General features: G+C 38.4%; 1 protein-coding gene across 2 annotated transcripts in view; it reads left to right on the top strand.

Moving 5' to 3' along the window:
* LNPEP (leucyl and cystinyl aminopeptidase) overlaps positions 1-20325 on the top strand; it is a 105659-nt gene extending 85334 nt beyond the window's left edge. The window contains exons 12-18 of one of the 2 annotated variants that reach the window (XM_060009113.1): positions 635-818; positions 1938-2088; positions 7164-7348; positions 8851-9012; positions 10785-10925; positions 11594-11675; positions 12293-20325. In XM_060009113.1, the coding sequence (XP_059865096.1) occupies positions 635-818; positions 1938-2088; positions 7164-7348; positions 8851-9012; positions 10785-10925; positions 11594-11675; positions 12293-12418 (1031 nt within the window). In that variant the 3' untranslated portion in view covers positions 12419-20325. Of the gene's footprint in view, positions 1-634; positions 819-1937; positions 2092-7163; positions 7349-8850; positions 9013-10784; positions 10926-11593; positions 11676-12292 lie in introns of both variants that reach the window. The other variant, XM_060009112.1, reaches the window with a different exon arrangement.
* The last annotated feature ends 2104 nt before the right edge of the window (positions 20326-22429 follow it).

Below are 22429 nucleotides of genomic sequence, written 5' to 3'. Positions count from 1 at the left end.
CTTTGTTTGTCCTTCCTTTGCTAACATAAACAAAGGCTGAGATGGAACACATTTTCTGTAGTTCTCTCACTGTCTTCCCCTGTGCCTCACCCTGCACACACTGCCCCTCTCCCTGCCTCTCTCCTCTAGCCACAGTGAACTTGGGAGCCGGTTCAGTGCATGGACTCCGTGTACACTTTCGCTCTGGGCCTTGAACACTCAGAGTCCCTCTTACTTGGCTAACAACACCTATATATCCTGAAGTCTCAACTTTGATGTCATTTCTTTCAAGAAATTTCTCCTAACCTTCCCTAGGAGGTGAAGCATTTCTACTCTGTGCTTCTACAGAATGCCATGTTTTCTTTTTCCATAGACAACATTTATATGATATTCTATTCACCTGGTTACATTAGATTGTAAGATCTATGAGAGAAGGCACATGTCTACCTTGTTTACCATTAAATAAATAATTGTTAAGTGAATGAGTGGTGATCTTTGTTAACATGAAAATAACTGCCCTGGGAGGCAGATGTTTAGTTTCTTAGTGGAATATTACATAATAATACCATATTAACTTTGAAACAAACAAGGTATCTGTTTAATATTTTTCTTTCCCTATTACCTTCTCTCTGTCTCATTTTTTGGTCTGTATTAGTTGTCATCAATCTCACAGAAGAAGTGAAGTGGATCAAGGTCAATACAGACATGACTGGCTATTATATTGTACATTATGCAGACAACAACTGGGAAGCACTGATCAAACAGTTGAAAATAAATCCTTTTGTCCTGAGTGACAAAGATCGAGCCAGCCTCATCAACAACATCTTTGAACTTGCAGGGTAGAGTATGCTTGTCTTGGGTCTTATTTTGTTTTGTTTTTAAATAAGTATTCTCGAGGAAAAGGACATTATAGAAAAGCAATTCAGAAGAACTAGCATGTATTGCCTGTTAGGTATAATTCATTTTGGAGGATTGGGAAGATATAAGACATATTCCTTGCCTTCAGGGGCTTTATAGTCTATCTAGAAACATCAGCTACAAACATATTGAACAGTTGTATAATAAGATTTAAAGAATATTTCAAGACTGTAGATACCAACAAGCAGGACACATATTTGCTGAATAAATTGATGTAGAAGTTCCGCGTTTGCTTTATTTCATGAGCGAATTCTTGTCAAGCGGCAGGTGGTTTCAGCATAAAGCTTGGTGCTCCCTCACTAGTTTGAGGGACACCTCTGAGAGCTGGAGCACTACTTAGCTCCCCAGCCATCCCACAAGTCACTGCAATGACTTACCTCTCCAGCCAGTATGAATATCCTCTGAATAGCAAGATTACTGGTTCAGGTTGTTAATGGGTCAGACACACAAGGAATATTCAAATGTGTTCCTTCTGACTGCTCTTGACCGTCCTATTTTGGTTCATATTTTATGAAGTGACCTTACATCATCTCAGCCACCATTGTTGTGATTTCTGTAAAGTGGTTAATTTTTTAAATGTGCTCACCATAAATTCACAGCAGACCTTGCCTTAGCAAGTTTGACAAATTCCCATACAAATAACAAATAAAAAAGTTCTTTCTGATTCAAATCCTCTTTCTGCCACCTGCTCTCACCTGATAAATAAAAGTAATTAATACATAAATAAAATTAGCACTCTTCATCTTTTCTCACCTAAAATATTATAATACTTTTCCTGAATCAGTAGTAATTTACAGGTGACTTATATACCAAAAGCTGAGCTATTGTTTATTTCTCCTGCGATGTGTCTTTAACCTTAAGTCACACACACGAACTAATCAAAGATAATATTTAGTCTAATTTTACAGAATACCACCCAAACCTTAAAATTTAGGTCTTCAGGATCCCCCCACCCGCTATCTAGCCATTTGTCTCTCAGCATACTTACAGTTCAGCTGCCTGTCTTGGCATATTTACTTTTTTGTTCTTTTACCCTTTAGCCTAGGCAAGGTGCCTCTTCAGAGAGCTTTTGATTTGATTGATTATCTTAGAAATGAGACCTATACTGCACCCATCACTGAAGCCCTGTTCCAGACAGAACTCATCTATAACCTTGAAGAACTGGGGCACATGGATCTGGCCTCAAAACTGGTGGTAAATCTGCCTTTTTGCCAAGTTCTCTTTGTTGCTTGCCTTTCCTGGTGTTATGCATGTTCTGTTCAGCACTAATAGACTGAAAAAGCAAACAGCTGAATTCCATTTTCTTCACTTAGTTGTGAAATCTTTACTTTGAATCAAAATGTCATTTCTTACCCTGATGAGTTGATAAAGGGTTAGCATGACATGATCTTGTCTGAATATCAAAATATAGACTTCTGACAAAATGGGGCCACATGAAAAGAAAACGTCTCTATTCAAATCTTGGTTTATTTTTATATAATAAATGCTTGAAATAGGCCCTTTTGCAAAGTAGTGCTCCCCATTCATTTCCTAGTGGTCATTATAAAATGACAGTTATGTTTGTACTGAGAACATTCTGTTTTGGGAGTCCTCACTGATAACTGTCTTATGGATGGTGATGCTGGTGAACATAAGTTTCTCTGCAAAGCACTAAAGGAGCCTTGGTATTGGAGACTGTTTTACCTTTTTTAAAACCAACTGCCTGATCTTAACAGTTGTTATTTTAGACACTTTCAGTATTAAATTGTTGACAGTGTCTTTAAAAGTTTGGGAAGGAGTGATGAATTCTTTGTCTTATCTAATTCTCTGAATCACATTCTGACAACAAGGTTTGCTTTATAAACTAGTCAGGTTTTCCAAGGACCAGGCAAAAGGTAGCTTTCAGGAAAAAGAAGAAGGTGATGGGCCAGGAATTAGATTAAGTCTTTTAAGATTTTGGTGTCCTCACTGTTAAAAAGAAGGTGTTGGATTGCTTTTTTTTTTTTTAATCCTCTTTTCTGCTGCTCTTTCTGTTACGCCGCACAACCCCTGTGATGACTTCTCTCATCACCTGCGAGAGTCTCAGTGCGGGGAGGGAGCACAGGACAGGGGGCCTATGGAGTTTGAAAAGCACCTTTCCTACAAGTTTCTGATCTGACCCCAAAGGAGCCACCCCCCCATCCCTACCCGTAAGTGAGATGCTTCAGTTAGGTGATTTCTGAGGCATCTTCTAATTACTAAGATTTTTATCATTCTTCTATTTCATAAGGCTTTCAACTACCAGCCTTAATAAAAACCAGCACCTGCAATGTGACCTGGCCCATAGTGACACCCAATAAATGTTGAATGAATAAGTGAGTGAAACATACCAGAAACAAGTACATTTCGGTGCTTATTATATTCTGCACACCCTGCTTAATGCTTAATGCAGATTACCTCATTTAATCCTCACACAATGCCAAATAGATATTTCTACCCCCGTTACATAGATGAGAAACTAAATAAATTCCCCAGAGTCACTTACCTAGTAAATGATAAAGCTGAGATTCAAACCCAGATTACTTTCATTCCAGACCCTGCTCTTTGTGTTATATGGCTGTATTTTGTTTTAGCAATGTCTTCTTTCAGAGGATACCCTTTTATTGGAAAAATCAAAGCCGTTTCTTGCTATCTTTTTTTCCCCTTTTTTAAACTGATATTTTAAATCAAACTAGTTTGAAGGCTTGTTAAAGTTCATGATGGCAGAAGCCACTCTTCTGCCTGCCTCTCTCCATTAACTCTGTTGAGGGCCTGGTGTCAGGAAGCACTTGATACTCAGGCTGTCCCTGTGCTGAGAACACAGATGCTGAACTCAGTTCAAGGAGTTAGATCTTTTGAATATTTTCCTACTGTGACACCCAGCTAACTCTGCATCTTCATCCCAAATGATGATTTCCAGTTGCCTGGGCAGGTATGTGTTTATTGAGGACATAGCAGAATATACATAACCCCAGTCCATGGGATTAGTGGTTAGAGGGCAAGGGCAGGAGGCTTAGTATGTGTTTGTAAGACCCTTACTGCTGGAGGTCTTCGTGCATTGATTGTTAGTTAAAAGTCATGTTAGCTTTAATTCAAGAGGGAGAAACTGTATCTTTAAAATTCTTATTCTAATCTTAGGGCATTCTAGTAGCATTAAAATTCTTAAAATATGAAATCTGACAGACCATAGATGAGATTAGAATGGCAGACCTTTCTGAGACCTTAGATCCAGTCTTCAAATAGTATTTGTAATTAAGACTGATGTCTAATTAATTTTTTAAGTCAGTGTCACCAGAGCATTGTGTACATTTATTGGTCACTGTGTTATTTAGGCTGCACAGACCCACATAACATATATTACCCATATATCACATTTTGTGATGTCTGCTGTGGTGTGTGGTGGGTAGAGTCTGGAAGCACATTTGAGTTGTGTCAAATTGTTCACATCTGATGCTAAAATCTGATCTCAGTCATATTCCCGTTTCATCACTTATAACTCTGTCATTCTTTTACATATGAGGGCTTGGTGGGATAATCCTTTTGCAATAAAAGCTGACACTTCACTTTTAAGAAGCTCAGTTGACCCAAGAAAGAACTCCCTGGGAACATCAGTGTAAAATTAAAGCAGTAAATCAAAACGTAATATATAACATAAGTGTCAGCATCTTGCCCTGTGTTATATTTTTAAAACCATTTTGTGTTATTGTTGTTGCATATTATTGCATGTACATAGCTTATATCACTCATGAATTTTATTCCCTCTCCCTACCATCTTCACTTTATGAAATCAGAGGATTGAATTCTATTGTTTAATGAAGTTAAATTTCAAAAAATTAATGCAGAACCAGGGAAAAACAGGTTTAATTTTATTTCTAAAAAGGAAAGATAATTTGAAGCACTTGCTGTGATTTATTAATATTAAAAATATAACCTGAATCACTTACAAAAAGATTTTATAATCCAAATTTTCTAAAAACAGAATTATTCTTTTTTTAAATACAATCTTTTACTCTTTTATGTTATCATTTGAAATATTTTTTTCAAATGATAAAAATGATCCAGCTTGCAGGACATTAGTTCCCCGACCAGGAATTGAACCAGGGCCGCCGTGGCAGTGAAAACGCCAAGTCCTAACCACTGGACCGCCAGGGAATTCCCCTGAGATATATTTAAAAATCAACTGTTTGGGGACTTCCTCTTGACTCTTTGGTACAGGGTATAAGTAGTAAAGTTATACCCCGTAATTCCAATGGAGTAACTGCTCAGGAATTTAGCATCTTCAAGTGTCAGGTTTCCCATACTTCCAGTACTTTAAAGTTCTGTTTTTCCCCACTGGCTTCTTTGTTTTAGTAAACTCTTAAGGATCATTGCCATTTTTCTCCACTGAATTTTTTTTAATGGTATTGTAAGTATGGAACTTTTTTCTCTCTCTCTCTCTCTCTCTCATTCTTCCTTTGTTTCTTTTTGACAGTTATGAGTAGCTTTTACATTTCTTTTCTGCATCATAATGCTATCATGAAGCCATTGAGAAAGTCAGGACAGTGGAAGACAACATGTGCCAGTGCAGTCATGTGTACCCAGCAGGATCTCCTGCATTGCTTTTATGTTCCTTGCACTATCAGTCAGCATGGCAAGTATTTTTCCACTTCACATCTTCCCAATGACTGGCAGGCTTTGTTACTCACACGTTCCACAAGGTGTCTGTTCTCTATTTCATTGCTTTTGAAGCAAACAAACAAAAGGGAGTTTGAGTCCGTCTTCTTGTACAGATTCTTTTTTCCATTCTCATAGTCAGATCCACAAGAGACTTATTCAGAGAAGGTCTGGTGAGAAAATGGCCTCAGCAGTTTAAAACTCTCCAACTAGGATTCCTTTTAACTATTGACAGAGGCACTCTAGAAGAATATTATGCTCTGTGAGGAGCCTGAACTAATTTGGGGGTGTTAAGAGGTGTTGTATGTGGTTATCTGTGGCACTTGACTACTTGAGATGAGACATGGCAGTGATGGTGTTAGAGTACCAGTGGGAGGAGACCCTCCTGTGCCGAGAACCCTGTGGGCTGGGATGCCTCTAAATTGTTTTCGTTTTGAGTCTCCTTATTTGTAGCCATGAAGGTTTTCTAAAAAAATACCTATCAGCATTTTTATATTAGAATTTTTGTTCCTTTTAGTGACATTCATAAATGCATATTTTATATGGTGATTTTTTTAAATCCCCTGTGTCCTCACTCCTCCCCCCTGCACCACAACTTGGAATATGGAAATAGTTCCACATACTATGAACAGCTTCCACACTTTTGTTCTGAGAAGAGATGAAAAAGAAATAAGATATCTGTTGGTTTCTTAATACCACAAGTATATATTTAAGAATGATATCTCATTCAGAAGTAATTATAACAATGGACTTAATAGTAGATGATTCCATTGAATAACTGTTAATTTTCTTAAGTGTGATAAGGTATTATGGTTACATAGGGGAATTGCATGCTGAAGTATTTATAAATGAAATATCATGATATCTATAACTTACTTTCATATAGTTGAGCTAAAACCAGAAAAATATGTGTGTATGTGTTGCTATACACAAATGTAAGAATGTTAAAAAAGAAAACAGTGAATCTACCATATGGGTATTAATTTTACTATTCTTGCGGCTTTCCTGTAGGTTTGAAATTTTTTTAAATAAAAAGTTGGGAAGGAGAAAAATAACTATAAACAACTATTCTTCCCTGCAGGCCTCATTTTCTTGCTAATTTGATTAGATTAATTTGTTATAGCATCAACTAGATGATATTTTAAATATTCCTTTAACACTGGATTCAGAAACATTTAAGCGTCTACCCATCAGTAAAGAAGTATATTTTTCTCTCACTGCTGAATGGATTTATGGATTCTGAAGTCACGAGGTCAGGAAGTTCCAGCTTCCTTCCAGCAGTGGTGATAGGTGATACTTTTTGGCAGGAAAATAACTTCTAGCTGAGTATACACAGAAGAAAGGTTCCCTACTGCACGGAAGTCATTAATTCTCTCTGTCTTATGTCATTAAGTCCACCTTGGCTATAGCAACCTTATTTATGGCCTTAGTTATTGAAGGGTTCTATCCCAGCTGTATGTGGACTTCATATGTCTGTTGATATTTAGTGAGTAATGCCTGTGTCCCCCTTTTTTTTCTCTTTGGTTGAGTGTTGGGAAAAAAGAGACCTAGTTGTCCTGATTTTTCTGGTTGTCCTAATTATGATCGCTCTGTTACAATCCATTCTGTCTCCCTAGACCAAGGTATTTAAATTGCTTCAAAGGCAAATCCAACAGCAGACGTGGACTGATGAGGGCAGCCCATCTGTTCGGGAACTGCGATCAGCCTTGCTAGACTTTGCTTGCACCCACAGCCTGGAGAACTGCAGCACTGCCGCCATGAAGCTGTTTAACGACTGGGTGGCATCCAATGGAACTCAGAGGTGATGTGCGCGTCCACTCAAATGACCTCGCTTTCTCTTCTGTGCCCTACATCGTATACTGAAACCAGGACCTCTGCGTCCTGGGTCATAAATGTTATACAACAGTGCTGATGTAGGTGAACTCTATGTACCTGATTCTCAAGCACGACTGTTTGTGTGTGTGTGTGTGTGTGTGTGTGTGTGTGGTAAAGTACATATAACATAAAGTTGAATATCTTAACAATTTTTAAGTGTACGGTTCAGTAGTGTAAGTATATTCACACTGTTGTGCAATAGATCTCCAGAATTATTTCATCTTGCAAAACTGAAACTCTTTACCCAAACAGCAGTTCCCCATTTTCCCCCAACTCTGGCCCTTGACAGCCACCATTCTACCGTCTGTTTTAGGAGTTTTACTGCTCTAAATACCTCATATAAGTGAAATCATACAGTATGTGTCTTTTTGTGACTGGTTTATTTCACTTAACATAATGTCCTTAAGGCTCATCCATGTTATAGCATATGTCAGAATTTCCTTTCTTTTTAAGGCTGAATAATCCATTGTATGTATGTACCACATTTTGTTCATCCATTCATCCATTGATAGACATGTGGGTTGCTTCCACCTTCTGGCTGTTGTGAATAATGCTCTATGAACATAGGTGTACAAATACCTCTTTGTTCAGTTCTTTCATATATTGTATATACCTAGAAGTGGTATTGCTGAATCATATGGTAGTTTCATTTTTAATTTTATAAGAACCCCCATAATGTGTTCCATAGGGACTGCGCTGTTTTACATTCCTACCAACAGTGCACAAGGGTTCCAGTTTCTCCACATCCTCACAGATATTTATTCTCTGGGTTCTTGATGGCAGCTCTCCTAATGGGTGCGAGGCGTCAAACAAATCTCTTTTAGGAGTAAAACACAGCAGGTGGAGTTAGCAGTTAGTAGAAATGTTTTTGATGATGATTGGTTCTCTCCAGGTACCTTACTGGGCATTATGGGAAAAGATTCAAGCATCAGGTGGGGTATTTGGGTAACCCGTTGAAGCCCTCTTCAGCTCTGAGATCTTAATAAGGCAGCAAACTGTGCTTCGACCCCTCTTCTCACCCCTCCTGCTACATTTGCTGCTGTATTTCGACGATGGGACTTACCACACTATATTATGATGTATATATTTACTGTTCTGTACTTGGTGATAGCCTGTGAGTTCCTGAGGGCAGAGACTGTGTCTCCTTCTTCTTCCCCTCCACAGTGTCCAGCCAGTTGCTTGCCTGGTTCTTTGTGGGTACACAGTGAATAATTATTATATTAAATTGAATTGATATTCTTTTAGTCACACCACTAAGAAAGTAGCAGCCACTGAATTAATCATTTTCTTGACAATTAATTGTACAGTAAAGACTGTTATTATTACCTGCTCTGTACCCCAGAACACTACCACTAGTCAATTCCTTGCCTTTGTATTCAGGTGGTTTTTTTTTCTTGTTCTTCTCATATTTGACGACCTCTCTTACAGCCTACCCACTGATGTCATGACGACTGTGTTCAAGGTTGGAGCGAAAACTGAGAGAGGCTGGTCATTCCTCTTAAGCAAATATGCCTCTGTAGGCTCCGAAGCAGAGAAGAATAAAATACTTGAAGCTCTTGCCAGCTCAGAGGATGTACGGAAACTTTACTGGTATGAAACCACCAAAGGAATATGATCTATAGAAACCAAAAGCATAAAAGCACCATGCTCCTCCGGTGGGGATCCCCCTTTTCCTCCCTTTGCTCACAGGCCGGACCTGACTTGGACAGTACGGTGAGGAGCCTGCATGTGCAGGGCTTTGTCTCAGGGATCGGACCTGTACCCATAGGAGGCAGTGCTTTGCCCAGAAGAGACTGGAGATGCCAAGAGTCACAGCCCTGCTTTCTCCTTAAAAACGTCTTCATCCCCTTGGCGTGTTGTCTTTAATTCCACAGTTAGTGCTTCGTTCTTTTTGGTCAAGGCATTGTTCTGTCGCAGCTGTCATTTTGAAAATGCAGACACTTCAGAAAAAGGTGCCATGTAAAAGCTGATAGGTTACACCTTCATGCGAGTTTGTCAGGCTTTTCCTTTTTAAGTACTCAGCTGATGAAGACCTGAAAATGGAAGCTTCACATGGGGAAAGAAGGGCAGTGAGTAGGGCCTCCCGACAGGAAGAACAGTCAGTGGCAGGGGAGAGGAGCTCTGAGTAGCCTAGAGAAATAGGAAGTATCTCGAAAGAAAGTCAGTGCCAGGAAGGGGTGGAGGGAGGCACTTGGGTCTCGTTGCTTCTCTTGTATAATTTTGCTCATATAAATCATAATAATGTCCCAGAGATGTCTTCAGCACCTGCCCAGATCCACTTTCCAAAGGATACACTGTAAATGGTCATTTTCTTTGAAGTAGTAGCCAGCCTCTGACCCAAACAGAGAAAAGGTTTTTGTTTTTAAATTAGTAATAATTTTGTTTTAGACTATTAATAACTGATAAATTTCCACAAGAAAGTATGTAAACAGTACCTAAGAAAATGGTGTAAAACGTGAAAGTATCTCTTGTTTGATCCTTTACTTCTGTTTTTATCCTCTCCTCTGTTAACAGTGTCAGTCCTGGTCTGAGTATTTATAGGTTTATACTATACCCAGTGTTTTGTGATGTTCTTTTTAGTGAATGATCAGTCTTTGAGATCTACCATAAAGCCTACTTCATTTTTTTATAGCTGTGTATTATTCCATAACATGGCTCTATCATAGTTTATTAATCCATCACATCTCAATGAGCATTTGGGTTTTTTTCCCTATTAAAAATACTGCTGCATTCTTTTAGGGGTATGTGTTTTCTGACTATAAGCAGATATTATCACATAGTAAATGCTTACATTCAAATGCCCAGCTTTAATATTTATTAGCTGTGTAACTGGGGCAATTACATAACCTCAGCTTCTTAAACTGTAAAATGTGGATAGGTAATAATGACCTATTTCAAGCACTGTTATTCAATAATTTAGAACATTATCTAGTACACATGAAGTATCAGTAAATTTATTGAGTGTATTCTGAAATGTATCTTCATTTTCATATGACAGCCCAGTTTTTTAAGAGTAATAAGATACCTCCCTATTCAAATCAAATAGTTTTTTAACAGAAAAAAATACTAGTCTTCAGAATTATAATAAATTCTACTAGAATTTATTTCCTAAATGTCCTTATTACATCAAGAGCTATTTATTACTATGTGACAGTACATTAAACTGCTTATCTCATTGGTGAGTTTTTCCTCCATTTAAAAAAAATGACAAGTTTTCACTCTATTAATGAATCTTAGACTAACCCCAAACTTATATCCCTTGCATTGCCACAGAGCTTTAATTAGGAGACCAGTATTAATTTAAATTCAGTCATCACTTCATCATGAATAATTTTGGAAGCTAAATCTGCTTTGCTCTTCAGGTTAATGAAAAGTAGCCTCGATGGAGATACCATCCGAACACAAAAGCTGTCGTTTATCATTAGAACAGTGGGCCGGCATTTTCCTGGACACTTACTGGCGTGGGATTTTGTCAAAGAGAACTGGAGTAAGCTTGTACAGAAGTAAGTTTCTCGAAGAATCCCTAATTTTTAGTGTTCACGGGCTCTGCATTTGAAAACAGTTCCCAGGGTTGTACTGGTTCACAAGAGTTACATGTTGCTGTGAGAGGAAAAATGCTTCAGTTCTAGTTTAACTAAACACCCAGAAATCCGTAAACATAATTCCGTAATTCCATGGCAGGAGTCATGTAACAGTGGTGTTCCATAGAAGTTCCACTGGTGCTAATCAAGCCCAACCTTGCTCCCCGCCGGCTCATTTAGCTTGGCCTGGCCACGGACTCTTTCAGAATAGCTGTTTAGTTACATGTGTTGAAAATACCTCCTCACTACCAGAGGATTGGTTAGGAGCTCACACCCAGCTCAATAGCACATGTAGCTCATTTTTTCCTTTAAATCAATAATGACACCTTCTGGGTGTCTGATGTGATTTTTGAGGAGAAAATGGGCCAAGAATTTCTCTGGAACTCCTTCTGCCCACTCTTTCCTCCCACTGGCAGAGGTGTGTATGGGATGACTCCTGATGTACTGAGCTGCCGTTCCCAGGGGCAGGACTCCTCTCTGCCTTGGGCATGTATAGCTTACATTAAGCATTTCCTTTGCACTCAGGAACTTTGCTTACCAGCAACTGACTCATTTTTTTGCTTTTCACCCTTATGTTTGTGTTGCTTCAGGTTCCATCTGGGGTCCTATACCATACAAAGTATTGTTGCTGGATCAACTCACCTGTTTTCAACAAAGGCACATTTATCTGAGGTTGGTTGTATAAAATGCTACTGGGGAGGTTGGGTATCCCTTTGCCCTCAGGCTGCTCAGTTTAAGTCAGATGGTGGCTTCTCATGCCAAATCCTGTCCCTTCTCTCTGTCTGCCTTCATCAATGCTAATGATTCTGCATCTGGATTATTTCTAAAGGGTAGATAGATATACAGCAATGAGGAAAAATCCTGATTCCATTCTCAACAATATTCCTTTGTCTCCCTAATACAAATGAGTTTTTTGAATTAAAATCAACATATGCCAAGTTTCTTTGTAAGTGGTGATTAAATTGTTTTTGAAGAATTCCATTCCAAGGGTAAAATTGGGCACCAGGCCTAACTTTAGACCCTACCTTATTTACTGTTATTTACTGTTACTCATCCTTGTGGGAGTACGGGGAATTCATTTTTAAAATTACTTCAGATTTCACCATACTTGATCAGGAACTCGATGTAAATACCTCAAATATTAAAATATAATACTTCTCATCTCTACTTCTCTTAAGACATCAGCACGGCCATCACTAACTTAAAGCTTATTTGAAAAGGATATTCAGAGTTACCTGAGAAATACCATCCTTTTCTTGTTTTGAAATACTTCTGTGTGCAACTTACAGGTCCAGGCATTCTTTGAAAATCAGTCAGAGGCAACCTTTCGACTTCGTTGTGTCCAGGAGGCTTTGGAAGTCATTCAGCTGAACATCCAGTGGGTGGAAAAGAACCTTAAAACGCTGACGTTTTAGCTGTAGCATGCATACCTGCACCTCATTCGGTCACCCATTCAGACAGCTTGTTAACTTGGGCTCTGCTGCTTTTGCAAAAGCCAAGGTGAAACCAGGATCGCTGCTGAGTTGTTTGCACTCTTAGGAGTTATAGTTTGCTCAGGGCCCGTCTGTATTTTTCATCTGTCTTTTCTAAAATGTCTTTGGGCAGTGTGTAGTTATTTATTACCAAATTATATTCACCTACATGCCAACCATCTACAAAAACAATGGGTAATTTTCTACTTTGAAGATATTCAAATGGAGAAAAAATATCTGTTTTGGAATTCTGTTCTATCTCTCAGTATCTGGAAAGTGCTGACACCGTGAAATAAGGAAAGAGCTACCATAGGAGCCACCATCTTTGCAGGCTGCTGGTTTATTAGCCACTTGTTGCTTCTCGTTGAGAGATGTTATTTGAATGTGGTTCAAAGTTAGCTTCAAAAAGTATAGTAATGAAGTCGACGAAGCATGCAACTATACAGAACTGACCTCAAGTGTGCAGATCTACTTTGACTGGCGGTTTTGAATAATCCTTTATTTTCTGGAAGAAGTTTATAACTATTATATTTTTTTTCTGAAGAATAGCCAGGTGCTACAGAATTTTTAATTTTTTGCTGTATTGTAAAGCTAAATAACAAGGCCAAAAGATTAAATTTTCCAAATATTTAACACTTCCTTTTTCATCTTTCAGGAAAATATTTCAAACCGAGTTAACGTTAATTACAATTATTTTACTTATGAATTCCAGTATTCTCCAAACCTCTGTACACCTTTATCACTCCCTGCCATAGATACACCTTATGTTATAAATAAGTATTTCTACATTTATGGCAAGCATTTTTTTAATACTGATGTCTCTTATCCTGACTTTATTACTAAGAATACAATTTGTTTAAGTTGCTTTTTGGCATAATCATAGACACTTTCTCTGAATCATACCCGTTGGGTGGATTTTCATTTTATATGATAGAGTTGCATATTAGAAGCATATTTTAAAATAGGGCCTTTGAGAAATTGAACATTTTTATTTAAAGTTCACCACAGTACCTTAAAGGAATAAAGAGAATGTGGGTAGGAGTAGCTTGATTTAGGTTTAATATGGTGGGCTTTGAATTTTTTCTACTGTCAGAACCAGTACTTTTCTTGAGTTGAAAAATCAAAGTTTTCTTTTGTAATGGCCAAACTAACAGATTATAAGGAATCGCCATGGAAGGAAAGAAGAAAGAGAGAGAGGAAAGCATCCAAAACTGTATGGCAGTCTTACTCCTTCTAAAGGAGGAATACCGTACTTGAATTTTTTGAGCTATGCAGACTTATACCTAGATTGTTGTGTTTCTTTGATTCTTAGGAGAAAAGCTTTCTTCGTAATAATTCTTGTACTTTATATTTTGCTTGAAAACATCTACATATATAAAGAGGATATTTACCCATTTTTCACCTAAGATTTTCCCATGGAATTCCATCCTTTTTAATATTATGCTATCCCATCTATATGGGGCTTCCAAAAACTAACTCTAAGTCAGGAATATAAGGTTAAATAATAGGTAGGACATGTAGTATAATAAGTATTATTGGAGCTTTTGAAGTTTTTTTCCCCCAGAATTTTATTTCACCACTGTATTTCTGAGAACTCAAATAGATTGAAGCACAGCAGAATAGGATTCTGTCTTACATGAGCACATAGATCCAGGACACAATTAAGTACTGTTTGACAAGTGTTATATTCATTGCAGAGAGACGGTCTACTTGAATTAGTAAAAAGACACATCATACTAGATTACTATTATGATGTGCCTTCTTATTGTAGAAGAAAACAATGTATGCTTTGGAGGTCTGAAAGGCTATGAAAGTAGAAATCTAAGGAGTCCAGTTTGTTTATATCTAATCACTTGTTAATACCAAGTGATTAGACATAATTAAACTGAAGTAGTGTCAGCTGCCACCGTAAGTTTGTGCCTTCCTCCATCTTGTTTTATATAAATCTCTTTAAGTGAAATTGTGTTGTTTGCCATTGTTTTGGTGTTCATGAACTTTCGTACTGTCACTGGTTCTACTTAATGCTAATGTCCTTTGCCTTTCATGTTTTCATTTTACTGTACTTTAGCCACTGTAGGAACAAAGAGCTGTCAGAAGAGTTCTGGGTATATAGAGGATATTGAGCCGCGTCAGTCTTACTGGGTACAGAACAGAATCCTTTCTGAATATTGGAAAGAAAGAAATGAAAGTTAAGTGATGAGTTTGTTGGATTACGGATAGCCTGTTATTGAGTTGGATTTTAAGAGTCTACTCCCTCTAAAGCACCTGGAATGATACTCTGCGGTCAGACTGCTGAACATTCCCATAGTCCCCATGTATTTCATGGGGCTGCAGGGAAGGTGTATGCATCTCAGGAGATGTGGCATCAGCAGGAACAGCAGTTCCTGGGCCGAGTTTGCAAAACAAGACCTGAATTTCGTAGGTATGATGTAGCTCTTCTTCTCCCTTTTGCCTTTGTTTTTTTTTTTTTTTGAATTGGAATTAACTCTCTTTTTAAAGAGCTTTCTTCCTCCTTCTGCCCTCACACCCCCATTTGTACTTTAAAAAGCTTATGTAAATATATATATATATTTATTTTTTTGCTGGGTTTTACTTTCTTTTATTTTGTGCTTCATTCTCCACATTGGCAAGTAAATACCAAATGAAAAGTGGAAGTCCGAAAGTATGATAAACCTCCTCTTCTCCCTTTCCCTTATTGCCTGCATGGGCAATAGCTAATAGAATAGTGGATTGATTTCTTTGAGTGGCTCTTTGGGGGTATATACTTTTTAAATGTACGTATGTGTTTTGAAATGTTTTTATATTCTTTCATTTTAATATAGTTTGTCCTGATGAAAAGTAAAATATTGTCCTGTGAAAATCTCTTCTACCCTTCCTATTTTTCCTGTATGGACAACAGCTACAGAGTAATTACTTGATTTCCCTTTTTGGAAGGAGATGGTAATAGTGGGAGAAGGGCAGAGTATGTTCTTTTTAAAATGTGTACAAATGTGTTTGCTGCTATTCTGTGGGTGTTTGATTTTGTATTTCCTTCATCCTTCTCATGGATAAGTAGATATCTAATGGACTGTGAAGGTCCAAAACTATGACAAATGTCCCATTTTCCCCTCTTCTTATTGCCTGTGTGGACATACTAGCAGAGTAGTTGTAGTTTCTGTTGTTTTGATCTAATCTGTTCTTGAGGGCAGGGAGAGGGGAGGGTTGTATATTCTTCTTTCAAGTGTACGTAAATGTTATGCTACTTTTTATATTTTTTTTAAAATTTATTTTATTTTTGGCTGCGTTGGGTCTTTGTTGGTGCACGCGGGCTTTCTCTAGCTGCGGTGAGTGGGGGCTACTCTTCGTTGCAGTGCACGGGCTTCTCATTGCGGTGGCTTCTCTTGTTGCAGAGCATGGGTTCTAGGCGCAAGGGCTTCAGTAGTTGCAGCATGCAGGCTCAGTAGTTGTGGCACGAGGGCTCAGTAGTTGTGGCTCACGGGCTCTAGAGCACAGGCTCAGTAGTTGTGGCGCATGGGCTTAGCTGCTCCACGGCATGTGGGATCTTCCCGGACCAGGGCTCAGCATCAGCAGGCAGACTCTCAACCACTGCGCCACCCGGGAAGCCCTATGCTACTTTTTAATATTTCATTTTTATATGTGTTCCTTTGCATGAATGCATATATACTTAATGAAAACTGAGGTTCAGAGTATGACAAATCTCTTTTCCCTTTTCCTTATTGCCTCCTTGGGCAATAGCTAGAGTAGTAGTTTTTGTTTTGTGGGGTGGGAGAGAGTGGGGTATGTACTTAATGTATATAAATAAATCTACTACTTTGTATTATAACTAATTCATTTCATACTACCTCCTTCTCATAGGACATGAAAGTACCTAATGAGACGTGGAGGTCCACATGTTTGACAGTCTCCTCTTGTCCCCTTCCCTGTTGCTCATGTGGGCAGTGGCTAGTAGTTGATTAGTTTTAGAGGCTCTTTTGTGGGTATTGGGGTCCTTTTTAAATATATATTCATGTTTTTACTTCCTTATTATAGTATTTCGTTGGGTACCCAGCCCTTCACTTGGACCCATAGGTTGCTAATGAACCACAGAGTTCTGGATGGATAGCAGTCTTCTCCCTTTCCCTTTTTATCTGTGTAGGCAATAATTTTAAAGTAGTTTGGGCTTTTTGAAGTTTTGGGGGGGTGGGAAGGGACTAAGGGCAAGATATATACTTTTGAAAATTGTATATATACAGTGCTAGTTACTATATTGTGTTATTCCATTTTGTACCTGTCCCTTGCTTGGACGTGCAGGTACCTAACGAGATGTGGAAGTCCGGATGTATGAAAATCTCCCCTCTTCCCCTTTCCTTGTTGCCTCTGTGGGCAATAGTTTTAGAGTAGTGTAGATTATTATTTCTACCTCTATCACTCCCTCTCCTGGGAGCGTAGGGATATGTACTTTTTAAAATGTATATAAATGGTTTTTGCTCCTTTTTTCTGTTACTTCCTTTTGTACCTAAACCTTTCCATGGATACTTAGGTACATGATGAAAATTAAGGTTCATTCTATGAAAAAAATCTCCTCCCCTTCCCTTGTTACCTGTCTAGGCAATGACTAGTAGCATGGTTGTTTGGAGTTTTTGTTTTTGTTTTTTTTGGCAGGGTAGTGGGGAATTTCTGGGTTTGCATTTTGTTTTCGTGTCTATAAATGTTTGCTGCATTTTTTTGTTCTTTCACTTCAAACCTAGTGTTTTGTTTGGACTTGTAAATATCAAATGTAATGCAGAGGCCCAGATCCAGAGATGTAATAAATCTTTTCCCCCTTCCCCTATAGCCTGTGTATACCTACAGTAGTATGAGTACTTGAGGATTTGGTTTTCTGTTCTTTGTTTTGAGGTTTTTAATGGGGAATGAGCTTGTTGGGCAAGATATGTAAATATTTTAATGTATATAAATGTTTCTGCCTCTTTAGGTGTTCATTTCATTTTGAATCCAGGTTTTTGCATAACTATTTAGGAATTTAATGAAAGTTGAGATTGATTCAATGAAAAATCTCCCTGCTCCCCTTCCCTCATTGCCTGGTGGGCAATGGTAGAAGAATAGATGTTTGGCTTCTGTTTTTGGAGAGGCAGGGATGGGAGAGGTCTGGGTGTGTGTGTGTGTACACACTTTTTTTATACAAATGTTTGCTACATTTTGTGTGTTATTTCACTTAGTACCCAGTCCTTTGCTGGGATCTGTAGGTACATAATGAAACATGGAGGTCCAGATGTATGATAAATCTCCTCTACTCCCTTCCCTCACTGCCAACATGAGCAATAGTTTAACAATTTGGGGTTCTTTTTGGTTTTTCTTGTTTTTTTTTTTTTTTAAGAGGGAGGAATTATTGGGTTGAGTAGTAGTTAGTGGGAAAGGACAGGGTATGAACTTTTAAAAAATGTGTATAAATGTTTCCATGTTACTGATTTTATACCTAGTCCTTTGGGTAGATGTCAAGGTACCAGATGCAAATTGAGGAGCAGTGTATGACAGCCTCCCCTTCTCCCCTTCCCCTTGTTGCCTGTGTGGGTAACAGCAAGTAGAAGAGTTGGGCATTGTTTGCTTACTTGTTTCATAGAGATTTATATTTTTGGCAGGGGAATGTTCTTAATACATATGAATGTTTTCATTTGTTATTTTATTTTGTATTTAGTCCTTTACATGGCTATGTAAGGACTAATGAAAATTGAGTTTCATAGATTAAGTTACTTCTTCCTTTCCCACATATTTGCTCCTTCAGCTGGAGCTAGTGTAGTTGTTTTGTGGTTTTGTTTTATTCCCTCGGATATATGCCTTTAAAGATGTAAATATATACATGCATATATATGATTTGCTTTTCTTCCCCCATTATTTTCCTTTAATACTTAGTCCCTTGCAGGGCTCTGAATGTATCTAATTAAAAATGTCCCACCAGATCCCTGCCATCTGACCTAAAGGTGTAGCGTTGTGGTGGTGTAGCTAATGGCAACAGGCATGCAGCAGATAAGATGCGAGAAGACAGTTGGATATGGTTGAGTTGTGAAAGCTAATCAGATCCAGCATTTCTTAGGTTGATTCAAACTGAATGAAATGATGAGAAGGGACGTGTACTTTGGAAATCCCAAAAAGTCAAAAAAGACGATACTTCAAGTGTGTTTGTATAAATTTTTTTGCTGATTCATCTCTTAGTGGTAAGCCAGTTGACATGCTGCCTAGACCTCACTTGAAGGCCCTTGAGAGTAGCTTTTTTTTTTTTTTTTTTTGCTGTGCGCGGGCCTCTCACTGTTGGGCCTCTCCCGTTGCGGAGCACAGGCTCCGGATGCGCAGGCTCAGCGGCCATGGCTCACGGGCCCAGCCGCTCCGCGGCATGTGGGATCCTCCCGGACCGGGGCACGAACCCCTGTCCCCTGCATCGGCAGGCGGACTCTCAACCATTGTGCCGCCAGGGAAGCCCAGAGTAGCTTCTTTATGAGGCCTGGATTCTGACCCAGTTTGTTGCAGTTCCATCAGTAGCATATTCTTGTGTACTCAGTAGAAATTATTTTGGTTTCTGGAATGAATCTTTTGCGTTATTGCCATCATTCTAGTAAATGACAACATGGGCCCCAAAAACTAATCCGAGAAGAATTTGGGTGGCAAACCCTGTCTGTCTTCAGCACCTTACACATGGTAGGGCGAGTTGGCCCTTTCCTACCCAGAGCTTTTCTGCGTGGCTGCACCTGTCTCTCCTCACTTCTCCACTAGCTGAACCATTCCTGTTCATTCTTCCTTTTTGTCTTCAGTGCTTGCACTGTTAGATGTTATCTTATGGTTTTGCATGCATTTCATACATCCAGACCTGTTAGCTTTCAGCATTCTTGAATCATTATTTCACATTGACTCTTCATCCACCACATGGTAAATGTTATGACTCCACATTTGTCTGTATCTAAGAAAATGCATGTGTAAAATCCATCCATCCCTCTCTCTCTCCCTCCAAGCTTCTGAGCACTATTTGTTTGTTCTGCAATTTATAATGAATATAATGCTGAAGAGTTGCCATATTGTTATTTTTAGAAACACTGAGTGATAGGACTCCTAGAAAGTTTGCAAAGAGATGTTATTTACCATATCAAACTCTCAGGTTCTAGTGATGAAAAATTTGCTTATACTTGGCTGTTACTTATACCTGCTGCTGTAGGAAAAATAAAAGTTTATTCATGCCACATTTAACTTTGATCATAAAGAAAAGGGGGCACCTTTTTGGAGTTAGTCATGGTCATCTTTCTTTAGCGGTATTTCTCAACAGTTCTTAATCTGAAATAGTTCAAAGGAAGTAAAGGTCAGGGCTTAGCTGAATGAAATGCTCCAGAACTTGAACTGTATAAAGCATCAGTACAGTAATACACTCATGTGTATAAAATGAGAATTACAGCATAATTGGAATATTTGCATTAATCAACAAACTCACATTGAGACAAACCATCTTACAGCTAGCTAGCTATCTTGATTAAAGCCAAGTGTTCCATATTGCTGTGAAGAATAGTCTGTCAAATGCTTTGAAAAGTAATTACTTCAAAACTTGTAAAAGGTATCACATTTTTGTATTTAAACACTTCTTATAGAGATCTCCAATTCCTTCAATCTGAGCTTGTGGGTAGAATTCTAAATTTGTATCATAATCTTGTCTTTTGTGAAAGATTTTGAAAATAGTATGTATATATAATATTATATATGCAAATTGTGTTTTGTCACTGGTGAAGGGAAAGGCTTATTTTTCTTTATACTTCTGATAACTTGTTTTGCATATGACCAGCACTGACTGAAAGGCATGTGTACCTGCAAACACTGTTGCTTTTTTTGTGAAATGAAAATAAAAGTATTTAAATATAAATATTGTATAGACTATTTGGATAACAAAATTACATATAAAGTGGCTTATCATCTCAGCCCTACCAGGACAGCAACCGTATTCATTGTATTTCATAGCTTGCCTCCTACCTCACCAGTGCTCCAGTATCCTTACTGCATGTAACTCAAGGGTTCTCAAACTCATTATCGCCATGTTGGGCTATCCTGGGCATTGTATGATTATTAACAGCATCCCCGGTCTCTAATGCAAATAGCAACTCCCCTACTCGCACTCTGACAACCAAAACTGTCTCCAGACATTGCTATTAAAGTTTTCAGTGGATGCGTGAGACTCACTCAGCTACATGTACTCCACACGGGGCAATTAGTTTTTAGAATGAAATGGTTCTTGTAAATACACAGATCACTTGAGTAGCCATTTGACACAGTAACAGTGCAGTACCTAAATCAGTATGAGATATGTAACTTGTTATGCCAGTGAAAACAAGGAACTCTTATCTTGAAGGTGAAAGACATTGGATGCCAGCGGGGAATACCCCTTGCCTTGATTCACACATAAGTGGAGTATGAGTGCACAGCTATTTTTGAGGGGCACTACCAGAGTTAACAGTTCTGGTCAGGTCTAAAATAAGAGCTTCCTTGTTTGATTCCCATGAGTGGTCTTGGGGGAGAATTGAGAATGTCTTAGGCTCTCAGATGTGGGAACTAGAACCAGTATTCTTACGTATTAATTGTTAGCACTTAAAGTTGGGCATTGTAGGGCAAATACATAGGGTTTTAGGTAAGGGAGACACTATTTCTGGGCAAACAAAAACACCTTGAAGCGATAATACCCTTTTAAAATATTACCATTAATAATATATTGGGGAAAGGTTCTTAGGAATTAAAGATTTTGATCAAAAGCTGCTAGTTCAATTCTGATACTTTGTTTACAGATAATGTACAGTAAAAATTGAACTAAAATCCATTATAAATGTATAAAAAACATTCTGATTCCAGTGGACTTTTTGGATGTTAACTGACAAAAGTGCTCAACCTGTAAGTTGAGAATTGTTTTATTTGAAGATATTACTGAGGACTATAGTCCGGGAAGGCAACCTCTCAGCACTGATAAGCTGTTACAAAGAGGTAAGGGAGGGGCCAGGATTTACAGGAGTTTTTCCTGAAAAAATGTAGTTCAATATCAAAAGATTACTGCTAATCACCAAAAAAAAAAAAAAAACACATCAAGTTAATGATTTTAGTGCCTTTCTATTTATGAGAAGAGGCAAGAGTCTGGGCTCATTGAAGTTATTCCTTTGAAATGTATCTTACCTAGGGCCAGTATCCTGTTCTTCTCCATTCCGAATTACCCTCAGAGTACACCACTGGGGGCAGCTGCGGTGGCTGAGGGCTTGACAGTGGGCCAAATTCACTGATTACTGAAATGGCAGGCAACTTTTTTTGTTTGTTTTAAATCTTTTGGCTGCACAGCATGTGGGATCTTAGCTCCCCGACCAGGGATCAAACCCACGTCCCCTGCATTGGAAGCGTGGAGTCTTAACCACTGGACCTCCAGGGAAGTCCTGGCAGACAACTTTTTTGTCCACAGCAACTCCTTGTGGTCATAAATTCAACCAAGGTTTGAGAGGCATTTCATGCCGAATTTTCCTACAGCACTAGGAAATATGATCCAGGAAATGTTTTCTCTTGCTGCTTCTCCCCATTCCTACAGTTCACTATTAGTTATTCTGTGTAGAGTTACACATGATCAACGGACTCAAGACGTTCAGCCATCATTAGTTTTGTCAGAGGCTGGTTACATGTTCGATAGTGCAAGAGACAACTGTCTTATATCAAGTGGACAGGATGTGAGGAGGACAGCTAGTGTCATTAATAAAATCATAGTACAGCAGGTAGAGGCAAGGCAAAAATAATTTGAGAAACAAAAGATTAACATGATGATTAGTATAACTAGATGTAATTTGGTCACAATAAGCCATCAAGTCTACAAGGGAGCCAGATGGAGAAGGCAAATTCTGGAGGGATCAAGTAGAGAGAAAAAAATAAAGTATACCTTTTGTATGAAGATTAAAAACATCTATCAACTTGTTGTAGGTCATAGCA

The sequence above is a fragment of the Delphinus delphis genome, chromosome 3, assembly GCF_949987515.2.
Source record: "Delphinus delphis chromosome 3, mDelDel1.2, whole genome shotgun sequence".
NCBI lineage: Eukaryota > Metazoa > Chordata > Mammalia > Artiodactyla > Delphinidae > Delphinus > Delphinus delphis.
Note: the sequence above shows the minus strand (reverse complement) of the source record. Positions and strands in the feature narration are given on the sequence as shown.